A 24411-nucleotide genomic window follows, 5' to 3' on the forward strand; every position below is an offset into this window, starting at 1 on the left:
GTTATAATTTTGAACATGCACCATTTTCGGCAACAAGCCATCTGACTTGCGGTGTAACCAGAGTTTCTAAACCTCTTTTGGTGTAACGTTAGCTATTTACTGGTGTACTGATCTGACCATCTGCAATCGTGTCCGTAAATTGACACTTGATAGTCAGATTAGATGATATGTCGTAATAGGGAAAGAAGGAAGTTGGCAATAGGTTTAGCTACCTAACGATCTTCCTGCATGTTTATGGACCAAGAAACCTGTAGATCAGCGTGTGTGTGCGCGTTCTCACTTCTCAAACTATGGACAGAATGTGCATTGTCGTTAAATCGTTTTCCTACCCTCGCTCTCCTTGTGAGATGTGAACATTTTTGGCTTGGTAGTAGAAGTCATCGCCATTGAGCTCGTTACCAAAGTAGCAATAAACAGCAGCCAGCAAGTGATATGAGCGGTGGAGAGAGATGGAATGGAGTTACAGCCTCGCTCTATCCAATCGTAGGATCATTTCTTGACACATACAGTGGGGCAAAAAAGTATTTAGTCAGCCACCAATTGTGCAAGTTCTCCCACTTAAAAAGATGAGAGGCCAATTTTCATCATAGGTACACTTCAACTATGACAGACAAAATGAGAAAAGAAAATCCAGAAAATCACATTGTAGGATTTTTAATGAATTTATTTGCAAATTATGGTGGAAAATAAGTATTTGGTCACCTACAAACAAGCAAGATTTCTGGCTCTCACAGACCTGTAACTTCTTCTTTAAGAGGCTCCTCTGTCCTCCACTCGTTACCTGTATTAATGGCACCTGTTTGAACTTGTTATCAGTATTAAAGATACCTGTCCACAACCTCAAACAGTCACACTCCAAACTCCACTATGGCCAAGACCAAAGAGCTGTCAAAGGAAACCAGAAACAAAATTGTAGACCTGCACCAGGCTGGGAAGACTGAATCTGCAATAGGTAAGCAGCTTGGTTTGAAGAAATCAACTGTGGGAGCAATTATTAGGAAATGGAAGACATACAAGACCACTGATAATCTCCCTCGATCTGGGGCTCCACGCAAGATCTCACCCCGTGGGGTCAAAATGATCACAAGAACGGTGAGCAAAAATCCCAGAACCACACGGGGGGACCTAGTGAATGACCTGCAGAGAGCTGGGACCAAAGTAACAAAGCCTACCATCAGTAACACACTACGCCGCCAGGGACTCAAATCCTGCAGTGCCAGACGTGTCCCCCTGCTTAAGCCAGTACATGTCCAGGCCCGTCTGAAGTTTGCTAGAGAGCATTTGGATGATCCAGAAGAAGATTGGGAGAATGTCATATGGTCAGATGAAACCAAAATAGAACTTTTTGTTAAACTCAACTCGTTGTGTTTGGAGGACAAAGAATGCTGAGTTGCATCCAAAGAACACCATACCTACTGTGAAGCATGGGGTTGGAAACATCATGCTTTGGGGCTGTTTTTCTGCAAAGGGACCAGGACGACTGATCCGTGTAAAGGAAAGAATGAATGGGGCCATGTATCGTGAGATTTTGAGTGAAAACCTCCTTCCATCAGCAAGGGCATTGAAGATGAAACGTGGCTGGGTCTTTCAGCATGACAATGATCCCAAACACACCGCCCAGGCAACGAAGGAGTGGAGGAGAAGCATTTCAAGGTCCTGGAGTGGCCTAGCCAGTCTCCAGATCTCAACCCCATAGAAAATCTTTGGAGGGAGTTGAAAGTCCGTGTTGCCCAGCAACAGCCCCAAAACATCACTGCTCTAGAGGAGATCTGCATGGAGGAATGGGCCAAAATACCAGCAACAGTGTGTGAACACCTTGTGAAGACTTACAGAAAACGTTTGACCTCTGTCATTGCCAACAAAGGGTATATAACAAAGTATTGAGAAACTTTTGTTATAACCAAATACTTATTTTCCACCATAATTTGCAAATAAATTAAAAATCCTACAATGTGATTTTTTTGATTTTTTTTCCCCCTCATTTTGTCTGTCATAGTTGAAGTGTACCTATGATGAAAATTACAGGCCTCTCTCATCTTTTTAAGTGGGAGAACTTGCACAATTGGTGGCTGACTAAATACTTTTTTGCCCCACTGTAGCTGAACTAGCCAATGAAGTTGTTTTCATTTTTTTTGTCCTGGCAGCTGAGTTAAAAAAAGAAGAAAAGTGATACATTTTCTCATCAAAATTTTCAAATATAATGATATTGAATATTGGTCTAAAATATCGGCCTCCTTGACCCTCAAATCGGTATTGGCATCGGCCCAAAAATGTGATCGTTCTCTAATGTCAACAATCATTAACTCAACCAAAATAATTTCTCTGTTGGTTTACTGTGTGAAAAGACAGAGGACAATAAAGCAGAAGTGAGAAGCATTGGTTCTTGTTGTTATTGGAGGCATAAGGCCTCTCCTTCTCTGTTCTCCATTCCCCCCCCTAGGTTGTCATGAGTACAGGACCCTGACATGTGCTCAGCATTTAAGCTCTGAAGCTCTGGAGGGCCTTAAATGGCAAAAGAAGCCATTTTATTAGAGGAGAAATGATTTCCATCCAGGCAGCTGAGTAAGCTGTGTGAATGAGAATGGAGCAGCAGTAGGGGCCTGGCCGCTCAGGCAGACCTGGTCACAGTCAATGCTCCAGAAAATACTTTTTAGCGCCTTGTTTTTTTTCTTCTCTCTCTTTCGCTCTTTCTCTCTCCGTGTGTCTGTGTGTTGGTGTGAAACGGTTGCGAACATCTCATTTGGCATGCTTTGCCTCGCCACAGGATGTACTTCTGGAATGGTTGTCAATTCAGTATCTGTTGTTGATTTTATAGATCCCACAGGGTACGGATACTTACATGTTCATGATTATTTTTTACATGAACAACACATCTTTGTCCCTGAGTCAAAGGAAGGTAAAGTCATGGTATTAGTCATAGTATTAGACCATGATCTGTGCTCACATTTTCTGAGAATGGATTTCATGTATGGTTCAACAGGCCCATGAAATTGACTGCAGCTTGCACATTCTTTTTCTCCTCCCTCCCTCCCTCCCTGTGTGCATATGGACTGAGTCTGTGAAGCGTCAGTGAGGAGGGATCCGTTGGGACGGCATGCGTATTGTTCTCTCACAGAGGAAGTGTGTTGGCTGGAGTCCACCAGTCAGTCTCTGTGGGTCTGTCTAGGTCCTAAGCCAATCCTGAACACAGCCTCGCTCCCATGCAGGGAACAAGCCATGGGAGAGATTGAGACACCCCTTCCCCTCTCTCTCTACTTTTCTTCTTCTCTCCCTTTCTCCCCCTCTCCTCCAGCACAGCTCAGACATGCGGAGAGGAGACGACACCGGAGCTCTCTTCAGACAGTCCACTTCAGGGTGAAACTGGAATCCATCCCTCTTTCTCTTTTCCTCTATCCCCTCTCTCTCTTATTATCCCCCTCTTTCCCTCGGTATCCCAGAACACAGCATGGGAGTTACTCACCTCACCTGACTCAGGTCTGGGCTGTGTATAGATCTTTGGTGGGGATGATACTGACAGTTTCGCACCATCTATTCTCAGCCTCCAAACAAGCTCTGAAGTAGGAAGGTTAGCCCTCAGGTGAAATCAAAAGCTTATCAGTATGCTGAGTCTGACTGACTTTGGTATAGGTCCACTGTTCCCTCCTAGACCTACCTAGCTGTACCGTACAGTAGGGTTGGGCAGTATCCATATGTTCTTACTGTCCTTCTCTCAAATCGGGATTTACATAATTAGCGGCTTAGTACACAAGGGGGTGCTTGAAAGCCGCGCATAGAAGCCCATTGGGCGTCTACCAGAATGCTAAGAAAATTAGCACAAGTATTAACTCATTTCCATGGATGGTGCTAGCTAAATATGCAAACGAAAATAAACAAATTGCAAAGACGGGCAATCAAGCTCATAAAGTTATACATATATAGGTAGGAGGAACCAAATGTAATTTTTGGTGAGTTGTTCACATTCTTTTGTAAAATGTCCAAGAGATATTGTGCAAATGAAGAAGGTTTTGACGTATGCTTGGCTGAAGGAAAAACTCTTCTGTTGTCATCTGATGGCAATGAAGCTATTTTCTGCCAAAATGTGTTGCATTAATGTATTTTCTGTGAAGGAAAACTATAGTTGCACGTCCCTGATCACGCTAATGAAGCACAAAAACACTTGCCTTTTAATTTAAAACATGACCCCTGTCAATACACAGCTGGACTAACCTGCTCCTGCTTTCTCCCGTTGTGCTATTTACAAACAAACACGTGACTGGCGCAACTGTTCTGGGGTACTATGGTAACCTTCATAATGTAAAATAAAAAATGTGACGTGTAGGGCTGACCCCATTTAGTCAACTGGTCGATTGTTTGTTGGTCGACCGAGATTTCACTAGTTGGGCAGTAGCTAAACATTTAAATATAAATGGATAGTGATCGCTCTTCGCAGTTCTGAAACACATCAGTGCACTGTTGAATTGGCACCTTTTCATAGACCATGTTGCTTTGTGAATAATAACAAAGTGAACCACCATATTGGTGTTGAGAACAGTGAGCGGAGGCAGCAGCGGAGTTAAGAGACGAGAAAACAGCCCTTGCCTTCATTGTTAAGAAGAAAAAAGTGAGGAGGAAACCCTAACTTAAATAGCCTAACTGTTAAATGTGCCTGGCTTTATAAATCATCCATATTTACCTACAGAAATAAGACAGATCCTGCTTCTGTTGCCTGTTTTGAGTATTTGTTTAATAGCCTACAGGATTCCGTGAACACCAAGCCTCACGCAACCACAATATCTGATAAACAATTTCACGAATTTGGCTGTTTTTAATCTTTGCTATGCTGGAATAAAGGCTTTACAGTCTCTGGTATTATGTATAATTTATTTAGTGTTTACACTGTTCCAAATTGTCAAATTATTTTTATAATAATAATAACCCTCCCTTTTCTCGTTATTATTATTATCATTATAATAATAAGTATAACCACCATTGAGCTGTAGGCCTAAGAGCGTGTCCTGTTTAGTCTTAATGCCTATATTTCAATACTTATAGAGGCTACTGAATCAATCATTCATTCGTTTGTCATCATACAGCATACGAGTCATTCATGATTTGAAATGCAATCAAGCATTTTCCTTTTAAAATAAAATAACAAAGCGACCCTTGAATAATTATTGTAAACAATAAATCATTCCGTTTCAGAAATTGCATTCACGAATGTATGCGACTGTTTTTAGTCTTTGCTGTAATAAAGGTTTTAGCATTTTTATTTTTTACAGCTCTCTTGTATGCTTAATTTATTTGTTGTTCACGTTGTTCTAATCGTTCAGGAAAATGATATTGTAATCCAACAGCCCCAGTTTGGTACACATAATATGCACGCAGCACTTGCTCCTTGCCTTTTCTTGATCTTCCAGTATTTTCCACAACTAGTCAAATTTATTCCACACATCTGACTTCCCCTTTACCTCCTGAGCAACCAGTAAACATTCCCCCGTTGTCAAGTTTATTTGTCATGTTCTCTGCGTGAAGAGTTTGTTATAACCAATTTATTGTTTTGATCATGCTATAGGTCAGCATGTGATGCATACATGTGTCACGTAAAGAGAGCAAGGGTTGAGGGAATAGGGATTTTTTCCCCCTAAACAAATTGATGATTTCGGTAGCAGAAATGTTCAGTCAGTAATGGCTGTAATTATGTTGCAGCTTCAACAATGCGGACAGCGCGATAAACACTTGATGTTCTGTGGTGGTCACTGCAGCAGGAAGGAGAGACAATGGGGGCTAGTCACGCAGTCAGTGGCTGTCATTTTTTAGCTCAGTGAGTCTGAGCCCAGCCCTGCACAGTCAAATCAATTGCGGTCGTACTCCCTCTAGTTATTTGTCTTAATTATTTCATAAATCTGCGCTTAAAGCATCAGACAAGCTTAGTGCATATATTTGATTTGACTTAAAACACACAGGATGTGTCTATATATGGATAAATATACTTTAAAAAATTTCAGCCAACAGGGTCACATGAGGAGAGGTTGTCAGCTGTGTTGACTGTGGTGTGTTTTCAACATTTTCCTCTCAGCCCAGCACTGTTATAAGGCATCTCTCGAAACGATACAACGTTGACCTTGCATGGATATTCATCTCAGGCTGCTTAAACCATCTAAAATATACTGTAAAGCCTGTTCTGCCTTAAAGGGACATTTTAAAAATAAAAAAATCCACTTCATATTCATCATCTCCAGCAGCACCCCAAAATCAACATATGTCAGAATGGCGCAGTTCTATGTTTTATAGTCAAAAATATAGAGAAAGATGACTTTCCAATGACAACATATTTGTAGGCAATTCATATGCAATGCGTACTCACAATTGGTCAAAATCACACTATGCGCACTGATGTCATTGGAAACACTTATCTACCTATATATTTTTGACTACAAAACATAGAAACGTGCCATGTTCACATATGTTGATGTTGGGGTGCTGCTGGAGATGATGAATATGAAGTTTAGAAATTGTAAAGTTTCCGTTTAACTCTCGAGACGATAGGTTACCGGTTCTTCTCTTAGACACCTTGGAATTCTCATCGGTAGACGTATGGAGTGTCTATTCTGTATGCCTGTGCTATGTGTCTGTGTGCTATGTGTCTGTGTGCCTGTTCTGTGTGTCTGTGTGCCTGTGCTGTGTCTGTAGCTTTCCTATCAGTTGACATACTCTTGATAGTACCCAGTGTGATCATTAAGGAAGTACAGCCTAGCACAGGAATAAAGTAGTGACTCAACATGTGCTTGTTATTCAATGTCAGACGACTGGGTTCTCATTCATGCCTCGTTTAATTTAATCCATCATATGCATGCCACTGTAAGCACTCATCTAGTCAATCTCACTCCAACGCTAATGTCTCTCTTTCTCCCTCTTCTCTCCATCTCTCTCTCAGGACCAGTTTGAAAACCTTGACAAGCATACTCAATGGGGGATCGACTTCTTAGAGAGGTATGCAAAGTTTGTCAAGGAAAGGCTGGAGATTGAACAGACCTATGCAAAACAGTTAAGGTAAGAATGTGGCTTTTATCGTTCGGTTCCATAGAACTGTTTTTGAGGTGTTTTGCCTATACTTTACATCATTAATTGAATGAGTATTCTGTGTAGAATACGGTATACTGTGTTATAGGTGTAGACGTATATTTGACATGGATGCATTAGTACTGTATATTAACCTTCAATATGCTAATCATCTAATATCAATGTTGAATTACTGGTAATGAAATAATGACTAGGATAATTATCAAATGATGTGATTGGATCCTGCCTTTTGATGAGTATCTAAAAGTGTCTGGTACAGACCGACCACTCAGCCTGAACAATAGGGCCAGCTCAGCCCAATCTGACATGGTTGTGCTGCCATTAATAGATTTTTGGAGGGCCACAAATCAATATAATAGATATCTAGGAGGTGGCTTCTGGCCAGTCTCTTTACAGTAGAGGAGTAGGCAGATGCCAACGCCCCTCCAATGGTAACGCTGGAGTTTGTTACAGATGTATACCCATTTATACGCTGTTGGATTGCACCCTCAAGACTGTATCCTCCCTGACATCCATGTTATCACCTTTGGAGCAAATCTACCAAGGAGAAAAAACCCTAACAAAGAGTTCTAAAACGACGAGTTCTTTAGTTTAAAGTGAGACCACTGGTTTGACAAGATTAGGTTGGGAATGGGAAGATGTAGGCTAGGTTGGTAAACCATAGGTGACCGTTCACTGAACCTGCCCACACACACACACACACGTGGCGCATATGACGTCACTGTGACATGATGGGGTTCAACTTCACACCTCTGCTTCCATCTTAATCGTCCCCTCTACTCTGAGCTGTTGCCATGGCTGAGAGAGCATGAAGTTCACTCTCCTTTCTTCTCACGTGGCCGCTTTTATTACACTGATTTGTTTTACCAATGTAATAAATGCCATCTGGGAAAAAGGTTGTGTCAATGCTAACACATTTCATTTTATGTGTTTTTCTGTACTTGTTTGTGAATAACTGGTGCCTCATCCGGTATCAGATGCCATATAGGCACATTCTAGCCCACATAAAATGCAACCTTCCGTAAGTATCTCTGTTAGTAAGATTTAGAAACAGTGCTGTCCCCCTGGAGCTGTGGTCCCCCAGGAGCTGTGGTCATAACGTAGAGGCTCCAGCTGTGGCCTCTGCACCCCCCCCCCCCCCCCCACCCCCTTTGGGTGTTGCCTAGTTACAGCACCAATATGCTGAAGATTATTTTATTTTAAGGAGATGCGTCTGAATGACGACTAAACTGGGGATGTTTAGTCACGGCGTGTGTAACCCAGTGAATATCCAGCTATTAATCATGGGCTGAAGAAGAGCTTTGTGACTTCGCCCTCATGCATTCTTAAAGCATGAGCGTTACACTCTACTACCATTTTCAGCACTCCTCTCTTCCGTTTCTGTGAATGTATTTCTCCCCAGTCCCTGACTCCCTAGACAGTCTGTCTGTGTTCAGGTATTGTTCTGTGTGACCCTTAGTGGCACCAGGCCAGCCTGATGTTTATCAGTCTGTGTGTGTGGGGAGCCACTCCCCTGCCTCCCAGGACTGGGAAACCGAGTGTTGTTTGGTGGATGCACCTTCATTAGTTGGGCTTAGTGGGGACTGATTGGAGGAGGGGGCAGGGCGGCGGCAAGTTCTGAAAACCTCTCTGTATTCCTCCTCTATTCATCCCTAAAGAGCGAGTGGAACCGGAGCGCTGCCTGTACTACATGCCTGAAGAGCACCACAGCACAGCCCCACACTACAGGAGCCCCTCTCCAGAGGGACTACTTTATCAAAGACAACCATGTCTTTTGTGTTGCTCCTCCTACATGTGTTCTGTAACGAACAACCGAGGAGAGCGCAGGAATATCACACAGTACCAGGTTATCTGTGTCGGTCTGACCTACTTTTATCTCTCTCTGAGGAGTGTCTGACTGAGAGAAACTGAGCTATCTCAGCCAATCATTTTATCATATTCACATACAGAAGGAAATACTGAAATAAAGGGCTGTAATTAATGTGCTCCTGTCTTGGGGAGTAACAAAGGCAGCTGTCTGTTCTGTCTGTCTCACTCTTATCTGTCTCTGACCATATGTCTCCTCTCTCCTCACAGGAACCTGGTTAAGAAGTACTGTCCCAAGCGCTCCAAAGATGATGAACCTAGGCGAGTAGATTAGACCCATTTGTATTAAATGGTTAACAACCTGTGAACGGTATCAGCTTTATGCCACACACACTGGGCCTTTCCACTAGACCGGTCACCACAAGCACGGACTGCCATGGCAACCCAGCACTTTTTAAATGTTTAATTGCTTCCATAGAATAGAGTAACAGAGTTAGCAAGTCCTACAGCTGTGTAGGATATCTGGCTCTGACGTACGGTCACAGTGCTTGGCCACTCCACGGTGACATTATTGGCTGCTATCGCACAAGAATGATATCAAAGGTCTGTGAGTGAGGGAGAGACTGAGGGAGAGACTGAGGGAGAGACTGAGGGAGAGACTGAGGGAGAGACTGAGGGAGAGACTGAGGGAAGGAAGGAGGGAGAGAGAGACTGAGGGAAGGAAGGAGGGAGAGAGAGACTGAGGGAAGGAAGGAGGGAGAGAGAGACTGAGGGAAGGAAGGAGGGAGAGAGAGAGGGAGGGAGGGAGAGACTGAGGGAAGGAAGGAAGGAGGGAGAGACTGAGGGAGGGAGGGAGAGACTGAGGGAGAGTTGGAGGGAGAGACTGAGGGAGAGTTGGAGGGAGAGACTGAGGGAGAGTTGGAGGGAGAGACTGAGGGAGAGTTGGAGGGAGAGACTGAGGGAGGGAGGGAGAGACTGAGGGAGGGAGGGAGAGACTGAGGGAGGGAGGGAGAGACTGAGGGAGGGAGGGAGAGACTGAGGGAAGGAGGGAGAGACTGAGGGAAGGAGGGAGAGACGGAGGGAAGGAGGGAGAGACGGAGGGAAGGAAGGAGGGAGGGAGAGACGGAGGGAGGGAGAGACGGAGGGAGGGAGAGACGGAGGGAGAGAGAGACTGAGGGAAGGAAGGGAGGGCGAGACTGAGGGAAGGAAGGAAGGAGGGAGGGCGAGACTGAGGGAAGGAAGGAGGGAGGGAGAGACTGAGGGAGGGAAGGAGGGAGGGAGAGACTGAGGGAAGGAAGGAGGGAGGGAGAGACTGAGGGAAGGAAGGAGGGAGAGAGAGACTGAGGGAAGGAAGGAGGGAGAGAGAGACTGAGGGAAGGAGGGAGAGAGAGACTGAGGGAAGGAAGGAGGGAGAGAGAGACTGAGGGAGGGAAGGAAGGAGGGAGGGAGAGAGAGAGAGACTGAGGGAAGGAAGGAAGGAGGGAGGGCGAGACTGAGGGAAGGAAGGAAGGAGGGAGGGAGAGACTGAGGGAAGGAGGGAGGGAGAGAGAGACTGAGGGAAGGAGGGAGGGAGAGAGAGACTGAGGGAAGGAGGGAGGGAGAGAGAGACTGAGGGAAGGAAGGAAGGAGGGAGGGAGAGACTGAGGGAAGGAAGGAAGGAGGGAGGGAGAGACTGAGGGAAGGAAGGAAGGAGGGAGGGAGAGACTGAGGGAAGGAAGGAAGGAGGGAGGGAGAGACTGAGGGAAGGAAGGAAGGAGGGAGGGAGAGACTGAGGGAAGGAAGGAAGGAGGGAGGGAGAGACTGAGGGAAGGAAGGAAGGAGGGAGGGAGAGACTGGGGGAAGGAAGGAAGGAGGGAGGGAGAGACTGAGGGAAGGAAGGAAGGAGGGAGGGAGAGACTGAGGGAAGGAAGGAAGGAGGGAGGGAGAGACTGAGGGAAGGAAGGAAGGAGGGAGGGAGAGACTGAGGGAAGGAAGGAAGGAGGGAGGGAGAGACTGAGGGAAGGAAGGAAGGAGGGAGGGAGAGACTGAGGGAAGGAAGGAAGGAGGGAGGGAAGGAAGGAAGGAGGGAGAGACTGAAGGAGGGAGGGAGAGACTGAAGGAGGGAGGGAGAGACTGAAGGAGGGAGGGAGAGACTGAAGGAGGGAGGGAGAGACTGAAGGAGGGAGGGAGAGACTGAAGGAGGGAGGGAGAGACTGAAGGAGGGAGGGAGAGACTGAAGGAGGGAGGGAGAGACTGAAGGAGGGAGGGAGAGACTGAAGGAGGGAGGGAGAGACTGAAGGAGGGAGGGAGAGACTGAAGGAAGGAGGGAGAGACTGAAGGAAGGAAGGAGGGAGGGAGGGAAGGAAGGAAGGAGGGAGGGAGAGACTGAAGGAAGGAGGGAGGGAGAGACTGAGGGAAGGAGGGAGAGACTGAGGGAGAGACCTGAGGGAAGGAAGGAGGGAGGGAGAGACTGAGGGAAGGAAGGAGGGAGGGAGAGACCTGAGGGGAGGGAGGGAGAGACCTGAGGGGAGGGAGGGAGAGACCTGAGGGGAGGGAGGGAGAGACCTGAGGGAAGGGAGGGAGAGACCTGAGGGGAGGGAGGGAGAGACCTGAGGGGAGGGAGGGAGAGACCTGAGGGAAGGGAGGGAGAGACCTGAGGGAAGGGAGGGAGAGACCTGAGGGAAGGGAGGGAGAGACCTGAGGGAAGGAAGGAAGGAGGGAGGGAGAGACCTGAGGGAAGGAAGGAGGGAGGGAGAGACCTGAGGGAAGGAAGGAGAGACCTGAGGGAAGGAGGGAGGGAGAGACTGACTGAGGGAAGGAGAGACTGACTGAGGGAAGGAGGGAGGGAGAGACCTGAGGGAAAGAAGGAGGGAGGGAGAGACCTGAGGGAGGGAGGGAGGGACCTGAGGGAGGGAGAGCTGGCTCCCTTTAGCCTCAGCCTCACAGCACTGATATTTACAGTGGACATATTTAAGACAAGCCATGGTTGGGACACCACCCTCCTGAATTTTCTGAAACTCTTCCCCTAATGAATTAAATTATCCCTACATAATTTGGCCCAGTGTCCTAACCCTGGTGCGGAAACAGGACAGGGAGAGCACGAGGGAGGGAGTGAAGGAGGCCCTCTAAAGGATGCATAACATAAACGTCCCTTTTTCAGAACCATGTATTTCAAAGATAATTCATAAAAATCCAAATAACTTCACAGATCTTCATTGTAAAGGGTTTTAACACTGTATCCCATGCTTGTTCAATGAACCATAAACAATTAATAAACATCCACCTGTGGAACGGTCGTAAGACACTAACAGCTTACAGATGGTAGGCAATTAAGGTCACAGTTATGAAAACTTAGGACACTAAAGAGGCCTTTCTACTGACTGTAAAAAATACCAAAAGAAAGATGCCCAGGGTCCCTGCTCATCTGCATGAACATGCCTTAGGCATGCTGCAAGGAGGCATGAGGACTGCAGATAGGCAATAAATTGCAATATCCGTACTGTGAGACGCCTAAGACAGCGCTACAGGGAGACAGGACGGACAGCGGATCGTCCTCGCAGTGGCAGACCACGTGTAACAACACCTGCACAGGATCGGTACGTCCGAACATCACACCTGCGGGGCAGGTACAGGATGGCAACAACAACTACCCAAGTTACACCAGGAACGCACAATTCCTCCATCAGTGCTCAGACTGTCCGCAATAGGCTGAGAGAGGCTGGACTGAGGACTTGTAGGTCTGTTGTCTGGTGAGGACCTGCCTTACATCACCGGCAACTACGTTGCCCATGGGCACAAACCCACCGACACGGGGGGGATGGTCAGATTCGTGTTTATCGTCAAAGGAATGAGCGTTACACAGAGGCCTGTACTCTGGAGATGGATTGATTTGGAGGTGGAGGGTCCGTCATGGTCTGGGGCGGTGTGTTACAGCATCATCGGACTGAGCTTGTTGTCATTGCAGTCAATCTCAATGCTGTGCGTTACAGGGAAGACTTCCTCCTCCCTCATGTGGTTACCCTTCTTGCAGGCTCATCCTGACATTACCTTCCATCATGACAATGTCACCAGCCATACTGCTCATTCTGTGCGTGATTTCCTGCAAGACAGGAATGTCAGTGTTCTGCCATGGCCAGCGAAGAGCCCGGATCTCAATCCCATTGAGCACGTCTGGGACCTGTTGGATCGGAGGGTGAGGGCTAGGGCCATTCCCCCCAGAAATGTCCGGGAACTTGCAGGTGCCTTGGTGGATGAGTGGGGTAACATCTCACAGCAAGAACTGGCAAATCTGGTGCAGTCCATGTGGAGGAGATGCACTGTAGTACTTAATGCAGCAGGTGGCCACACCAGATACGGGCTTACATTTGATTTTGACCCCCCCCCCCCCCCCCCCCCCCCCCTTTTGTTCAGGGACACATTATTCCATTCCTGATAGTCACATGTCTGTGGAACTTGTTCAGTTTGTCTCAGTTGTTGAATCTTGTTATGTTCATACAAATATTTACACATGTTAAGTTTGCTGAAATTAAACGCAGTTGACAGTGAGAGGACGTTTCTTTTTTTGTTGAGTTTATGTCCCTATCCCTCCTTCCTTGGTCCTTCCTCAGTGGATGCGTGTGTGCAGTGTTGGAAGAAGTACAGAATTTTAATACTTGAGTAAAAGTAAAATACCTAAATGGAAAATGACTAAGTAAATGTCACCCAGAAAAATTCTACTTGAGTAAAATATAGATTGTAAAAGTATAAAGTATTTCCAATTCCTTATATTAAGCAAACCAGATGTCACCATTTAATTTTTTATTTTTTTTATTTACGCATGGCCAGGGGCACTCTACAACATTCAGATGTAATTTACAAACGAATCGTGTGTGTGTAGTGAGTCCGCTAGATCAGAGGCAGTAGGGATGACCAGGGATGTTCTCTTGATAAGTGAGGGAATTTGTCAATTTTCCTGTCCTGCTATGCATTCAAAATGTAACGAGTACTTTTGGGTGTCAGGGAAATGTACTTTTTACTCCCTACAATCTTTTAAGGAATGTTGTGAAGTAAAAGTAGTCAGAAATATAAATAGTGAAGTACAGATACCCCAAAAAACGACTTAAGTGAAAAACTTTAAAGTACTACTTCATACCACTGCGTGGGGGGGGGGGGGGATTAGGAGAATTCTAATAAATGGATAATGTCACTAAGGGGAGGTGGGTCTGTTATCAATATTATCACAGCGTCCGACATGTTATTGGCCTTGTAGTTCCCACGAGGCCTCATACTCTCTGTGTGATACAGAGGGGAGCCGGTCTCTCTTTTTAATCAGAGCCTAGGTCCAGCATAGGACCAGCCATATTATAGATCTGGCCATAACAACTGCCATCTGATGGGTTCCACAGCATGGATCTATCTCGGTCTTTCTCTCTATCCTCACAAATAGATTTCTAAAAGTGTACTAGCTAATACCCTTGTTTGTTGTGTTGAGTAACCTGTCCTGTGTGTTCAGGTTCTCGTCGTGCGTGTCCTACTACTCCATCCTGAATGAGCTGAATGACTACGCGGGGCAGAGGGAGATAGTGGCCGAGGAGATGGGACAGGATGTGTACGGAGAGCTGATGAGGTATTCACAGGACCTCAAGTCCGAGAGGAAACACGTGAGTGGGTTTACCAGTAGGACACTAATCCCTGGACGTACGTATTGCAGGCTTCATTATGTACAGTGTTGTTATGTTGTGTATAGTTTGGTTATTTCAAATATGCCGTGGTGAGTGAGTTATACATGTTTGTATTGAGATGCTCTTGTTCATACAGGTGCACTATCTTAATTTATACAACGGGTGGGTCTAATCCTGAATGCTGATTGGATAAAACCGCGTTCCAGCCGGTGTCTATTCCACAAGTCACCACCGGCTAAATCTGACGTTAAAATGCCTATTTACTCTGTTCCATCAGACTGCGCATTCCGCTGTCCCATCAGCCCAGCCAGGCACTTTATAAACTTGATCTCCACTATAAAAAGCATCTAGACATCATCTCACATTTCTTTTACACTAACATTCAGTTATCAGCAGCGGAGATTTGTATAAACCTTGCTGTCTGTCTCCATGACATTGCTAACATTATTATATTCATATTATATTCATTATTATAGTCAATATTCAAATTCGATCTCCAGCTGTCCCGTAGTAATGAACGTGTCGGGACGAGACAGGCAGGCAGCTTTTCTCAGCCAGTCGAAATCATTAATTAACTGGCATAATTTTTATGGATATATACGAAGAAATGTAAATTGAAAAAAGGTAAAACTAAACGAAGTGCAGCTAGTTTGCAGTTTTCCCAGCTTCAGTTTGATGGTATTGTGTGAGCTGTGTTGTTGGCTAGTGCCTCTGAACAACAGTTTCATAACGAGAGCACATTTTCTGTGCCAGGCAAAATCGTGTCTCCTAAGCTCATTGTTATGGATGTATCCAAATAAATGTCACTAGAAAACAGCTTAAACAAATTCAGCTACTGTTGTTATTCTGTCTGCACTGTTTGACGTGACTGTAAGTTAGCCGTAGTTGGATAGCTAGCAAGCAATGGATAAGAACGTTGCCAGCCGGTATGGCAATGGAACATTTAGAACGAACGACGTCCATAGATACAGAACAAGAAGACTGAACGACTGGGTCGCGTCTCTGTCAACCGATAGAACGAAAGACCAGCCAGCTTGGGTAGCAACCCTAGATTTGTCAGGACTATATATTGTGGAAGGTTGAAATAGTATGAATAAATTCATCAAATTATGTTTTTAATGAAAATTATGTCAATCATTATTTGAATATGTTGGTAACCCGTATAAAAGTGATAATTCCCTCGAAGCTGGTGTTTTGAGGATATATTGTCACTTTGTGCCGGCTCTCGACTTCGTCTTGGGTCTAACAACACCAGTGCCAATATGTCCTCCAAATACTGGCTTCAAGGGCATTATCACTTCATTGATCACTCTGTTGTCACAGAGAAATGTAATGCGCAGCAGGAAATGCAAATTGTAGTGTATTCAAGGTTTTAAAAAGGCTTCTAAAGTTTATTTCCACTTTAAAATGTCAACCTTGATTTATCCTAGCTAACTGTATCAAACCCTACACAAAAATGTACATTAATTATAATCCACATAATAATTAACATTTCCTGTTGCTGCAGGATTATTTTCCCGCAGTGAGAAACTAGTCAAATTAAGATGGTACATCTGTGTGTTGAGTTGTGTGTTTTGACTCCACAGCACCTCCAGGAGGGCAGGAAGGCCCAGCAGTATCTGGACCAGTGTTGGAAACATATGGACAATGTGAGTGTGTGAGAGGAGGCAGGGAAGAGATGGATGGATTGAGGGAGGGAGGGCCACGTGGCACGTGTCACAGGGCATGGAGAGGACAGGGAAGGCCCCTCGCAGAGAAGGAGGCCTGTGTGACACGTGGACCTCCAGCAGGGACCTGCTCCCCTCTGCCGACAGCCAGACGCCCAGTCCTGCTGGGCCGCGTGTGAAAGAGGGCCAAGAGGATCTCCACTTACCTCTGCACGCACACACACACTTAAAGGAGTACATACACACACACACACACACACACACACACACACACACTTAAAGGAGTACATACACACACACAGGAAGATGCATACATAAAAGAGCACATCGGCACATACACACACTGATGAGAGAAGTATTCCTGCATTTCATGCCTTTCCAGTTTGCCCGTGTGTCATATTTTCAAAGGCTGAATTATTTTTGCTGCTTTTAGGGCTTGTGTGATTGCAGCCAGCAACAGTTGAATCTCACATTGAGAATGTCAGTGTTGTAATGCCTTAGGTATTCCTCTTTGTTGCATTGTCACGTAATGCAGCACAGATTTTCTGGCAGGAGGAAAGCATACATTTATTTTGAGGTTTTTCGTTTGCTCTGCTGCCTGTTTTTAACCACAATAAAGTGCTTCTGCTCTGTTTTGCTCTCCTATCTATGTCCTGTAGAAATGGAAGAGGCTTGCATTCATTACAAGGCAGGATTGACTCCTGGTTTAGAGAAGAGGTCAATATGTCTTGACTAATAATCTGTCTCCTATTTGACTTTCTTAGAGCAAGAAGAAGTTTGAGCGGGAGTGCAAGGAGGCAGAGAAATCACAGATCAGCTACGACCGGTTAGACAACGACATCAACGCCACCAAGTCAGAGGTAGAAAAGGTAAGTCCTGACCTGGCTTGAGCCTTGACATGTAAACTACCTACACCCATACACATCGGAGGTTGTCATTTGCTGTGTGTATTGAGTGGTCCTGAATTTTCCATCTTGTCCACTGCAGGCAAAGTCCCAGTTGTACCTGCGCACACACTCAGCAGACGAGAGTAAGAACGAGTACGCTGCTCAGCTGCAGAACTTTAACGGGGAACAGTGGAAACATTTCAATGTGGCCATTCCACAGATATTCAAGGTAAGCCACGGCCAGCCATTCTTCTCCAGGCTCCAACTTCTGTCTCATCCCGCATTGGCCGGAGAGAAGGAAATCTGAGCTGTGATTGGCTCACAGGACACCAAAAGGTCAGAGGTCACGGGGTGTGTGTGTGTGTGTTCCCGACATCTTCAGAACCTGCAGGACATGGACGAGAGGCGGACAGTGAAGCTGGGAGAGACGTACCGGAGCTTTGCCGACGTGGAGCGCAGAGTCATCCCCATCATCTCCAAGTGTCTGGAGGGCATGGTGACTGCTGCCAAGGCTGTGGACCAACGCAAGGTGGGTCTGGAGCATGGTGCCCTATGGTCTGATGCTATGGTGGCCTACACAGTAGCATGATTCCCTTATAGCATGAGCATATGTGACGGTGCTCTATAGTTTGGAGCAGGGTGTACACAAGACTTTGCTTTAGCATGGTGACTCTAGCACGGAGCGGAGGCAGCTCATGGCATGGGTGGAGCAGGATCAGTAGTTAGTCATCCACCCACCAGCCAGGCTAGCGGTGAGGCAATGGCTTTCTAAACACTGGAACCGCCATAGGTCAACGGCCACCGACGTTTTGATTTTGTAAATAAATAAAACATCTGCCAAAACAAAATGCAACGTCTTGCTCTTTCCTTGACTTTTCCTTAAATGTTTCTATTTTTACATTGCTCGTTTTCAGAATTTTGAACTCAAACGTTTTAAAAGTATTGAACCTTTTCACCAACTTGTGCTGTAGGACGTTGGTACTCAGCCAGGCGCTAATGTGTGTGTCTCCTCACTGAATGAATGACATGGATAAATGGGCGATAATTGTGCACTTTACTTCACAATTGAATTTCAATTAGGCCTAACTGAATGACAAGGAGGCAGAAGAGGTTGATTTTAATTTAGAACAACAATAGTGTAATGATGAGTTTGTTATGCCTATTTATGAGCGTTGGCACTCATTAAGAATTTGTCCGCGCGCCTTGCGCGGGTTGATACATTCTCTTTTACGTTTTACTATGTACAATTTACTGTAACTCTATTACTAATCAAATGTATTGTAAGGGAAATGAAAACATGCTATGTGTCGCAGTAGGCCTTTTTAGAATTATACAAAACATATCCTTGACTCTATCTAAACAAATGTTTACATTTTTTATTTAACTAGGCAGGTCAATTAAGAACAAATTCTTATTTACAGTGAAGGTCTACCCCGACCAAACCCTAACCCGCACAACACTGGGCCCTATGGGACTCCCAATGACGGCCGGTTGTGATACAGCCTGGAATCGAACCAGGGTCTGTAGGGAAGCCTCTGCCGTTTTAGACCGCTGCACCACTCAGGAGCCCCAATAATAACTATTGTTAAGTTTTTACATGGATATATTTCCACTAATATTTCTTCATGCAATTTATCATTTACAGTTGTTTATGCAGTTTTTATCAAACTTTGGAGCTTATGTTTGCGCATATGCATCTGATGCGTATGCTATAGGAATGCCCGGCAACGTTCTCTAGCGGATGCTGAAAGGCCATGCGGTTCTAGTGTTATATGGATACTTTGGGATTTTGCCAATGAGGCCTTTTATCTACTTCCCCAGAGTCAGATGAACTCATAGATACCGTTTTTATGTCTCTGTGTCCAGTATAAAGGAGGCTAGAGGTAGTTTCGCGAGCCAATGCCAACTAGCGCAATGACTAGAAGTCTATGGGCATCTGCTAGCATGCTAGCTGTGGTGTATCAGTCAGCCTCTGCCTAGTTTCCAGCCTCTGTCTCCTCCAGTGTCTGTGTAGCTGGCTGGCCCCGGCAGGCAGAGCCTCCTCTCTCCTTTCCACCCACGGGCCTACATACAGCATGGCTGGTTCTACATACAGCCTGGCTGGTTCTACATACAGCCTGGCTGGTTCTACATACAGCCTGGCTGGTTCTACATACAGCCTGGCTGGTTCTACATACAGCCTGGCTGGTTCTACATACAGCCTGGCTGGTTCTACATACAGCCTGGCTGGTTCTACATACAGCCTGGCTGGTTCTACATACAGCCTGGCTGGTTCTACATACAGCCAGCTGAGCAGAGCTGCTCCCACTCAGTGGGCCATGTTTTCCTTTGATTGTTCTTTATGCACACAGCGCATGCTGCCCAGTGGTTTCCACCAGGGGCTGAGCTGTACTCTACACTCAGGCCATGGTGTCCCAGAAAACATCATTTTAAAGAAATGTCAGTCTGTAATGTTTGATGTTCACTATATCTTAGTCTCACACTGTCTTTTTTTTGTCTCTCTGTCAGGACTCAGCGATTGTAGTGGAGTCATTTAAGTCGGGCTTTGAGCCTCCAGGGGACTTCCCGTTTGAGGACTACAGTCAGAACCTTTCCCGGACGGCCTCAGACAACACCATCAGCACCCCCAAGAACGAGGGGGTGGTCAAGCCAGACCCCAAACACTCGATCAGCAAGGCGGCCAAGAACAAACTCTGGCTCTTTGGGAAAAAGCCCAAGGTGAGAGATTCATCATCACCTGCTGTCAAGACCTTTGCTCTCTGTTTCAATAGTGAACAACTTGTATGTGTGCCCACTCACTGATTTGTGTCTGTTTTTTTCTTGTAACAGAGTCCACTGGTAGGTTTATACCTTACGGTAGCTGTCTTTTTATAACAGTCACCTGAATCTAGCATTTTCTATCTCATTACATAAATCACTACACTTTGACCTACCAAAGGCCATACCGTCTGTTAATCTATAACTTTTTGTAGGTTTGTGTAAGAGTAGCTAACCATTTTCAAATGACTTGTCTAATACAAGGGGTGTTGGTGCTCATATTGACTTTGATTTGCCTGCTCTTGTCTTATGTCCATTCTGGTTTCTCACCCGAAGGTCTCAGATTTCATATTGCATGATCTTGCTTAACTGGTGTTTCTCCCGTTGAGATTTGTTTTGTGGGACAATACGTTGGATAATCACTTTTGTATTTTTTTCCCTCTGTCTCACAACACCATGACTTTATGTTCAATCGTTACAATATGTTCCTAGTTCTAAAAGTTTGCAGGTTGATCACCCCTTTTTTGTTGTCCCAGTCTCCCCCCTCCTCTCCTCCCCCTGCTCCCCACCGCCCTGACCTGGCTACCGCCAGCCACTGTCAGGCTCCTAAATTTGCCAGTGACCCCATAGCTTTCTGTCTGTCTGAAATGAGAACGGTCAAACCCAGGATAGCCTCTTTCAGGGGTCTTAAACGAGGGGTAAGACTAAGAGCATGTCAGTGTGTTTGGGTTTGCAGTGATTTAATTATCTTTCTCTCCTTATTTCTTTCTCTTTTTCTCTCTCTCTCCCTCTCCCTTCTCACCTCCCTCTCTTCTGTCTCTCTGGTTTTGATCCAGTTATTTATTCTTTAGTTAGGAACAGGGGGGTGTTGAAATCACAGGAGTGCCATTGTAGAGTGTGTTGTGTGACGTGTAGGAAGTGATACTGTAGCTATAGGTGGTATTTGGATAAGGGGAGGTTACGGTGGTATGTCGAAATGACATGAAGGTCAACTGTACCTCGTCATGAGCCAGCCAATATACTGTATGACGGCTAAACAGTCTAATGAATGTCACGCAATGGTATTACTGTGCCAGACCATTGATTGTGTGTCACCCCTGTGTGTCCCATTTGGTTTCTGGCTGAAGGACCTAGTTTGATTTCCTTAATGTATGAGGTGACTCATGGTTGTCTGCAGTAAAGAGACAGACTTCCTGGAAACAACCTTCTTCCTGCTTCAAATGGCATCACATCGTCTAAAGAGAGCCCTTCAGATGTCAACTTGTTTTTAGTGGAATTAAAAGGATATCTTGAGAACAGTGTATTCTCCTTGGAGGATAGCCTTTCCAATACATGATACGCCACATTCTATGTAGCGTCAAGATATCCATTCAATTATTGAAATATAATATCAGATTACATAACAAGTATAACTTCACCCAGATTGACACACTAATAGGGCTCATCAGATTGCGTCCACCTTTGTTCTTGACAACTGTGGGTAACCCCCGACAACCTCTTGACTCTCCTTCCATAGTCACACCCTTGTGATGCTGTGCTCGTAGTTACCGTGACAACCTACATGAGCCACGTACGTTTTGATAACCGTTCCATCTTTTGCTTTTTCTTCTATTGTAACCCAAACCTGCCCAGTGGTCAGTGAAGGTGAGTCAGTGGTGTGAGATCTGGTCTGCCGTAGTTAGCTGTACATGTGTCTCACCTTGTAGAGTTTTATAGCACAGGTCTAGTGTCACGAGCCGTTCTAGAGTGAGGCTCTCCATCCTATTCGTTCTCTGGTCTCTACTAGTATAATTCTGGTAGGTTCTTGCTGTGAGAAGGTCTCTAGAGACCACGAGTGACTGTGTCATTGTAACTGGACAGTGTCCTGATGCGATTTCAGGCTCCGTCACTGGAGGACTTCAGTCATCTGCCTCCCGAACAGAGACGCAAGAGGCTGCAGGCTCGGATCGACGAGCTCAGCAAAGAACTACAGAAAGAGGTGGACCAAAGGTAGGCCATGGGAAGACTTACTTTAACACTGATCTGTGTCTCTCTTATACTGTCCATGTTTCTGCTTCATTAGTATTTCATTGACATGTCAGTGTCATTTGTTAAATTGTTTATGTACTATGTGTTCACATTGTGACTGCGTGTATGTTTGTGAAGAGATGCACTGAACAAGATGAAGGATGTGTATGAGAAGAACCCTCAGATGGGCGACCCACAGAGCCTCCAGCCCAAGATCTCTGAGACCATGTGCAACATGGAGAAACTGCGCTCCGAGATCCACAAGAATGAGGTAAGCCTCCCCAGCCAAGAGCCCTGAAGGAAGGAATGGGTGAAGGGGAGCGGAAGAAAGGCATCACAGTACATCTGGAGAAATAGTGACTTTCCGATGGTTTCCTGTGCCGAGTTAGCCCCCTCTGGGGGATGACTATATGCACTGCTTCCCTTTGTCAACAGAACACTGAGTAGAACAGGATAGGAGTTTTTTGAGAGTCCGAGGGTTACATCTACTACACTATATTAAAAGACTGGTTGAACGATGGCATATCCAGGATAAGAATGAGTGTATCCATTGTGGGGTTATTAACAGCAATATGAATGTTATTACTGTTTCTACCTCTTAATTTCCTTTTCTCTCGCTCTCGTTGTCTCTCTCTCTGTCTCCCTCACACACACAGAGCTGGCTGTCAGAGGTGGAGGGGAAGGTGAGCACCAGAGGAGATCGAAGACCCAGTGCCGACATCAACCATCACACACCCCATGGCAGAGAGAGGTCAGAGGGCACAGAAACACGTTGTTTATGTGGTAGTAATAGATTGTAGACTAGAAGAAGTAGTAATAGTAGTAACATAGTAGAGTTATTGTAGTGACAGTAACATGTTCCCCTGGGCCATAGCGTAAATTGAACAAATCCAATCTAACAGGTTTACCAGATGTCTGCATATAAATAGAATGACACACCTTGTTCTTTGTGTCTTTGAAAGCTTAACATGGGTGGAGTCGTAATAGTTTTTCTAAAGGAAAATGACTCGGATGGCTCGGTCAGTCTGTCTGGAGCAGAATCCTACAGCTTGAGTGGCTGAGATGGCACTGACTCTCATCTGTCTCTTCTCTCCACCCTCTTCTTCTCCTCCTCCTCTCCTCAGCCCTGAGGGCAGTTACACAGACGACCCCAGCCAGGAGCACCGCAGCCCCCCTCACCAGCCAGACCCCCGACAGGCCCACCAGCCAGACCCCCGACAGGCCCACCAGCCAGACGAGTTTGATGATGAATTTGACAACGACGACCCCCTCCCAGTCCTTGGCCACTGCAAAGCGCTCTACTCCTTTGATGGTATAGTACAGCCGAGCCAGTGGTGCGCTCTATGCATTTCACTGTCTTACTGTGTGGTGACACTGTGTGGTGTGTTGGGCATTTCAACTAGCGATATTGACTCAAACACTGGAGCAGTTTTTAGTATTTGCATGAATGTGAATACGGCATGTTGATGATGTGATGTGGTATTCATGTAAAGTGGTTGTTTCTCTGTGCGTTAACAGAATGTCTTTGGTCTGTGTTGTGGTTCTTTCTCTGTGCGCTAACAGAATGTCTTTGTTCTGTGTTGTGTTGTTGACCCCCAGGTCAGAACGAGGGAACACTGTTGATGAAGGAGGATGACGTGCTGTACATCATCGAGGAGGACAAGGGCGACGGCTGGACGCGAGCCAGGAAGCAGAGCGGAGAGGAGGGCTATGTGCCCACGTCCTACGTGGAGATCGCCATGGAGAAGAACAGCAAAGGTGCGGTCACCTACATCTGATCTGACCACCTGCATGGACTCATATCATAAGCCCTCTTCCTCTGGGGAGTGCTGGTCCGAACAGCAGGTCCTCTTTGTTCACTGTGTGAGCTCACGGACAAACAAACACTCTACAGTCCTGCTATTTTAGTGACCCTCTAGGAGCTCTGTATCAATGAATTAAGCCATGTGTGTCTGTAGGACGACATATCCATAGCCATGCTCTATGGCAAGGGGACTCATCACCCCTTAGGCCTGATTATTTTATTTAATATTTCAAAAGTGATTTGTTGTTTTTAGTTCATGTATCTTTTTTTTTGTTTTGAGGTAGATGTTAAAATGCTCTTCTGGTTTTAAGATCTTTCTACTTTGGATCAAAGTGATTTGGAAAATAGGAAAAGTGACTTTTATACAGATTTGACCCATTGTATTGTCTATATGTTATCAGTCTGCTGTTGTGAGTCTGGTATGTTAAGTACTCTGCTCCACCTATTAAGACACGAATGCAGTAATACGGTCCCGGTAAGGAGTGGGCCTAGTCTGTGCCTATATGACTCATACCTCCCACTACCATACTACCCTTTAAGATAATTGTACACTCCTCTCTTCCTTTGATTTGTATGTGTGTGTGTCACAACAATGCTGCCTTCTGGTGGACAGGGCTATATTACACCCAGGGGTGTGGTTCTTCAGTGTGTACTACTTACTGTCCGCTATCTGTCTCTGTCCTAGGGGTGGGGGTCGGTACAGTAACTCCTCTCCTTTCTCTCTCTCTCTCTCTCTCTCTCTCTCTCTCTCTCTCTCTCTCTCTCTCTCTCTCTCCTGTTGGACT

General features: G+C 45.6%; 1 protein-coding gene across 4 annotated transcripts in view; it reads left to right on the plus strand.

Moving 5' to 3' along the window:
- Nucleotides 1-24411, plus strand: part of LOC120052507 (formin-binding protein 1-like) — an 80189-nt gene that overhangs the window by 52686 nt on the left and 3092 nt on the right. Inside the window, exons 2-15 of one of the 4 annotated variants that reach the window (XM_038999459.1) lie at nucleotides 6914-7029; nucleotides 9136-9186; nucleotides 14336-14483; nucleotides 16091-16153; nucleotides 16936-17040; nucleotides 17159-17287; nucleotides 17441-17587; nucleotides 19567-19776; nucleotides 20352-20513; nucleotides 21695-21804; nucleotides 21961-22093; nucleotides 22479-22573; nucleotides 22947-23134; nucleotides 23422-24403. In XM_038999459.1, the coding sequence (XP_038855387.1) occupies nucleotides 6914-7029; nucleotides 9136-9186; nucleotides 14336-14483; nucleotides 16091-16153; nucleotides 16936-17040; nucleotides 17159-17287; nucleotides 17441-17587; nucleotides 19567-19776; nucleotides 20352-20513; nucleotides 21695-21804; nucleotides 21961-22093; nucleotides 22479-22573; nucleotides 22947-23134; nucleotides 23422-23600 (1836 nt within the window). In that variant the 3' untranslated portion in view covers nucleotides 23601-24403. Of the gene's footprint in view, nucleotides 1-6913; nucleotides 7030-9135; nucleotides 9187-14335; nucleotides 14484-16090; nucleotides 16154-16935; nucleotides 17041-17158; nucleotides 17288-17440; nucleotides 17588-19566; nucleotides 19777-19887; nucleotides 19897-20351; nucleotides 20514-21694; nucleotides 21805-21960; nucleotides 22094-22478; nucleotides 22574-22946; nucleotides 23135-23421; nucleotides 24404-24411 lie in introns of those variants that run through there. The other 3 variants (XM_038999458.1, XM_038999456.1, XM_038999457.1) reach the window with 3 other exon arrangements.

Source organism: Salvelinus namaycush, chromosome 8 (genome assembly GCF_016432855.1).
Source record: "Salvelinus namaycush isolate Seneca chromosome 8, SaNama_1.0, whole genome shotgun sequence".
NCBI classification, from domain to species: domain Eukaryota; kingdom Metazoa; phylum Chordata; class Actinopteri; order Salmoniformes; family Salmonidae; genus Salvelinus; species Salvelinus namaycush.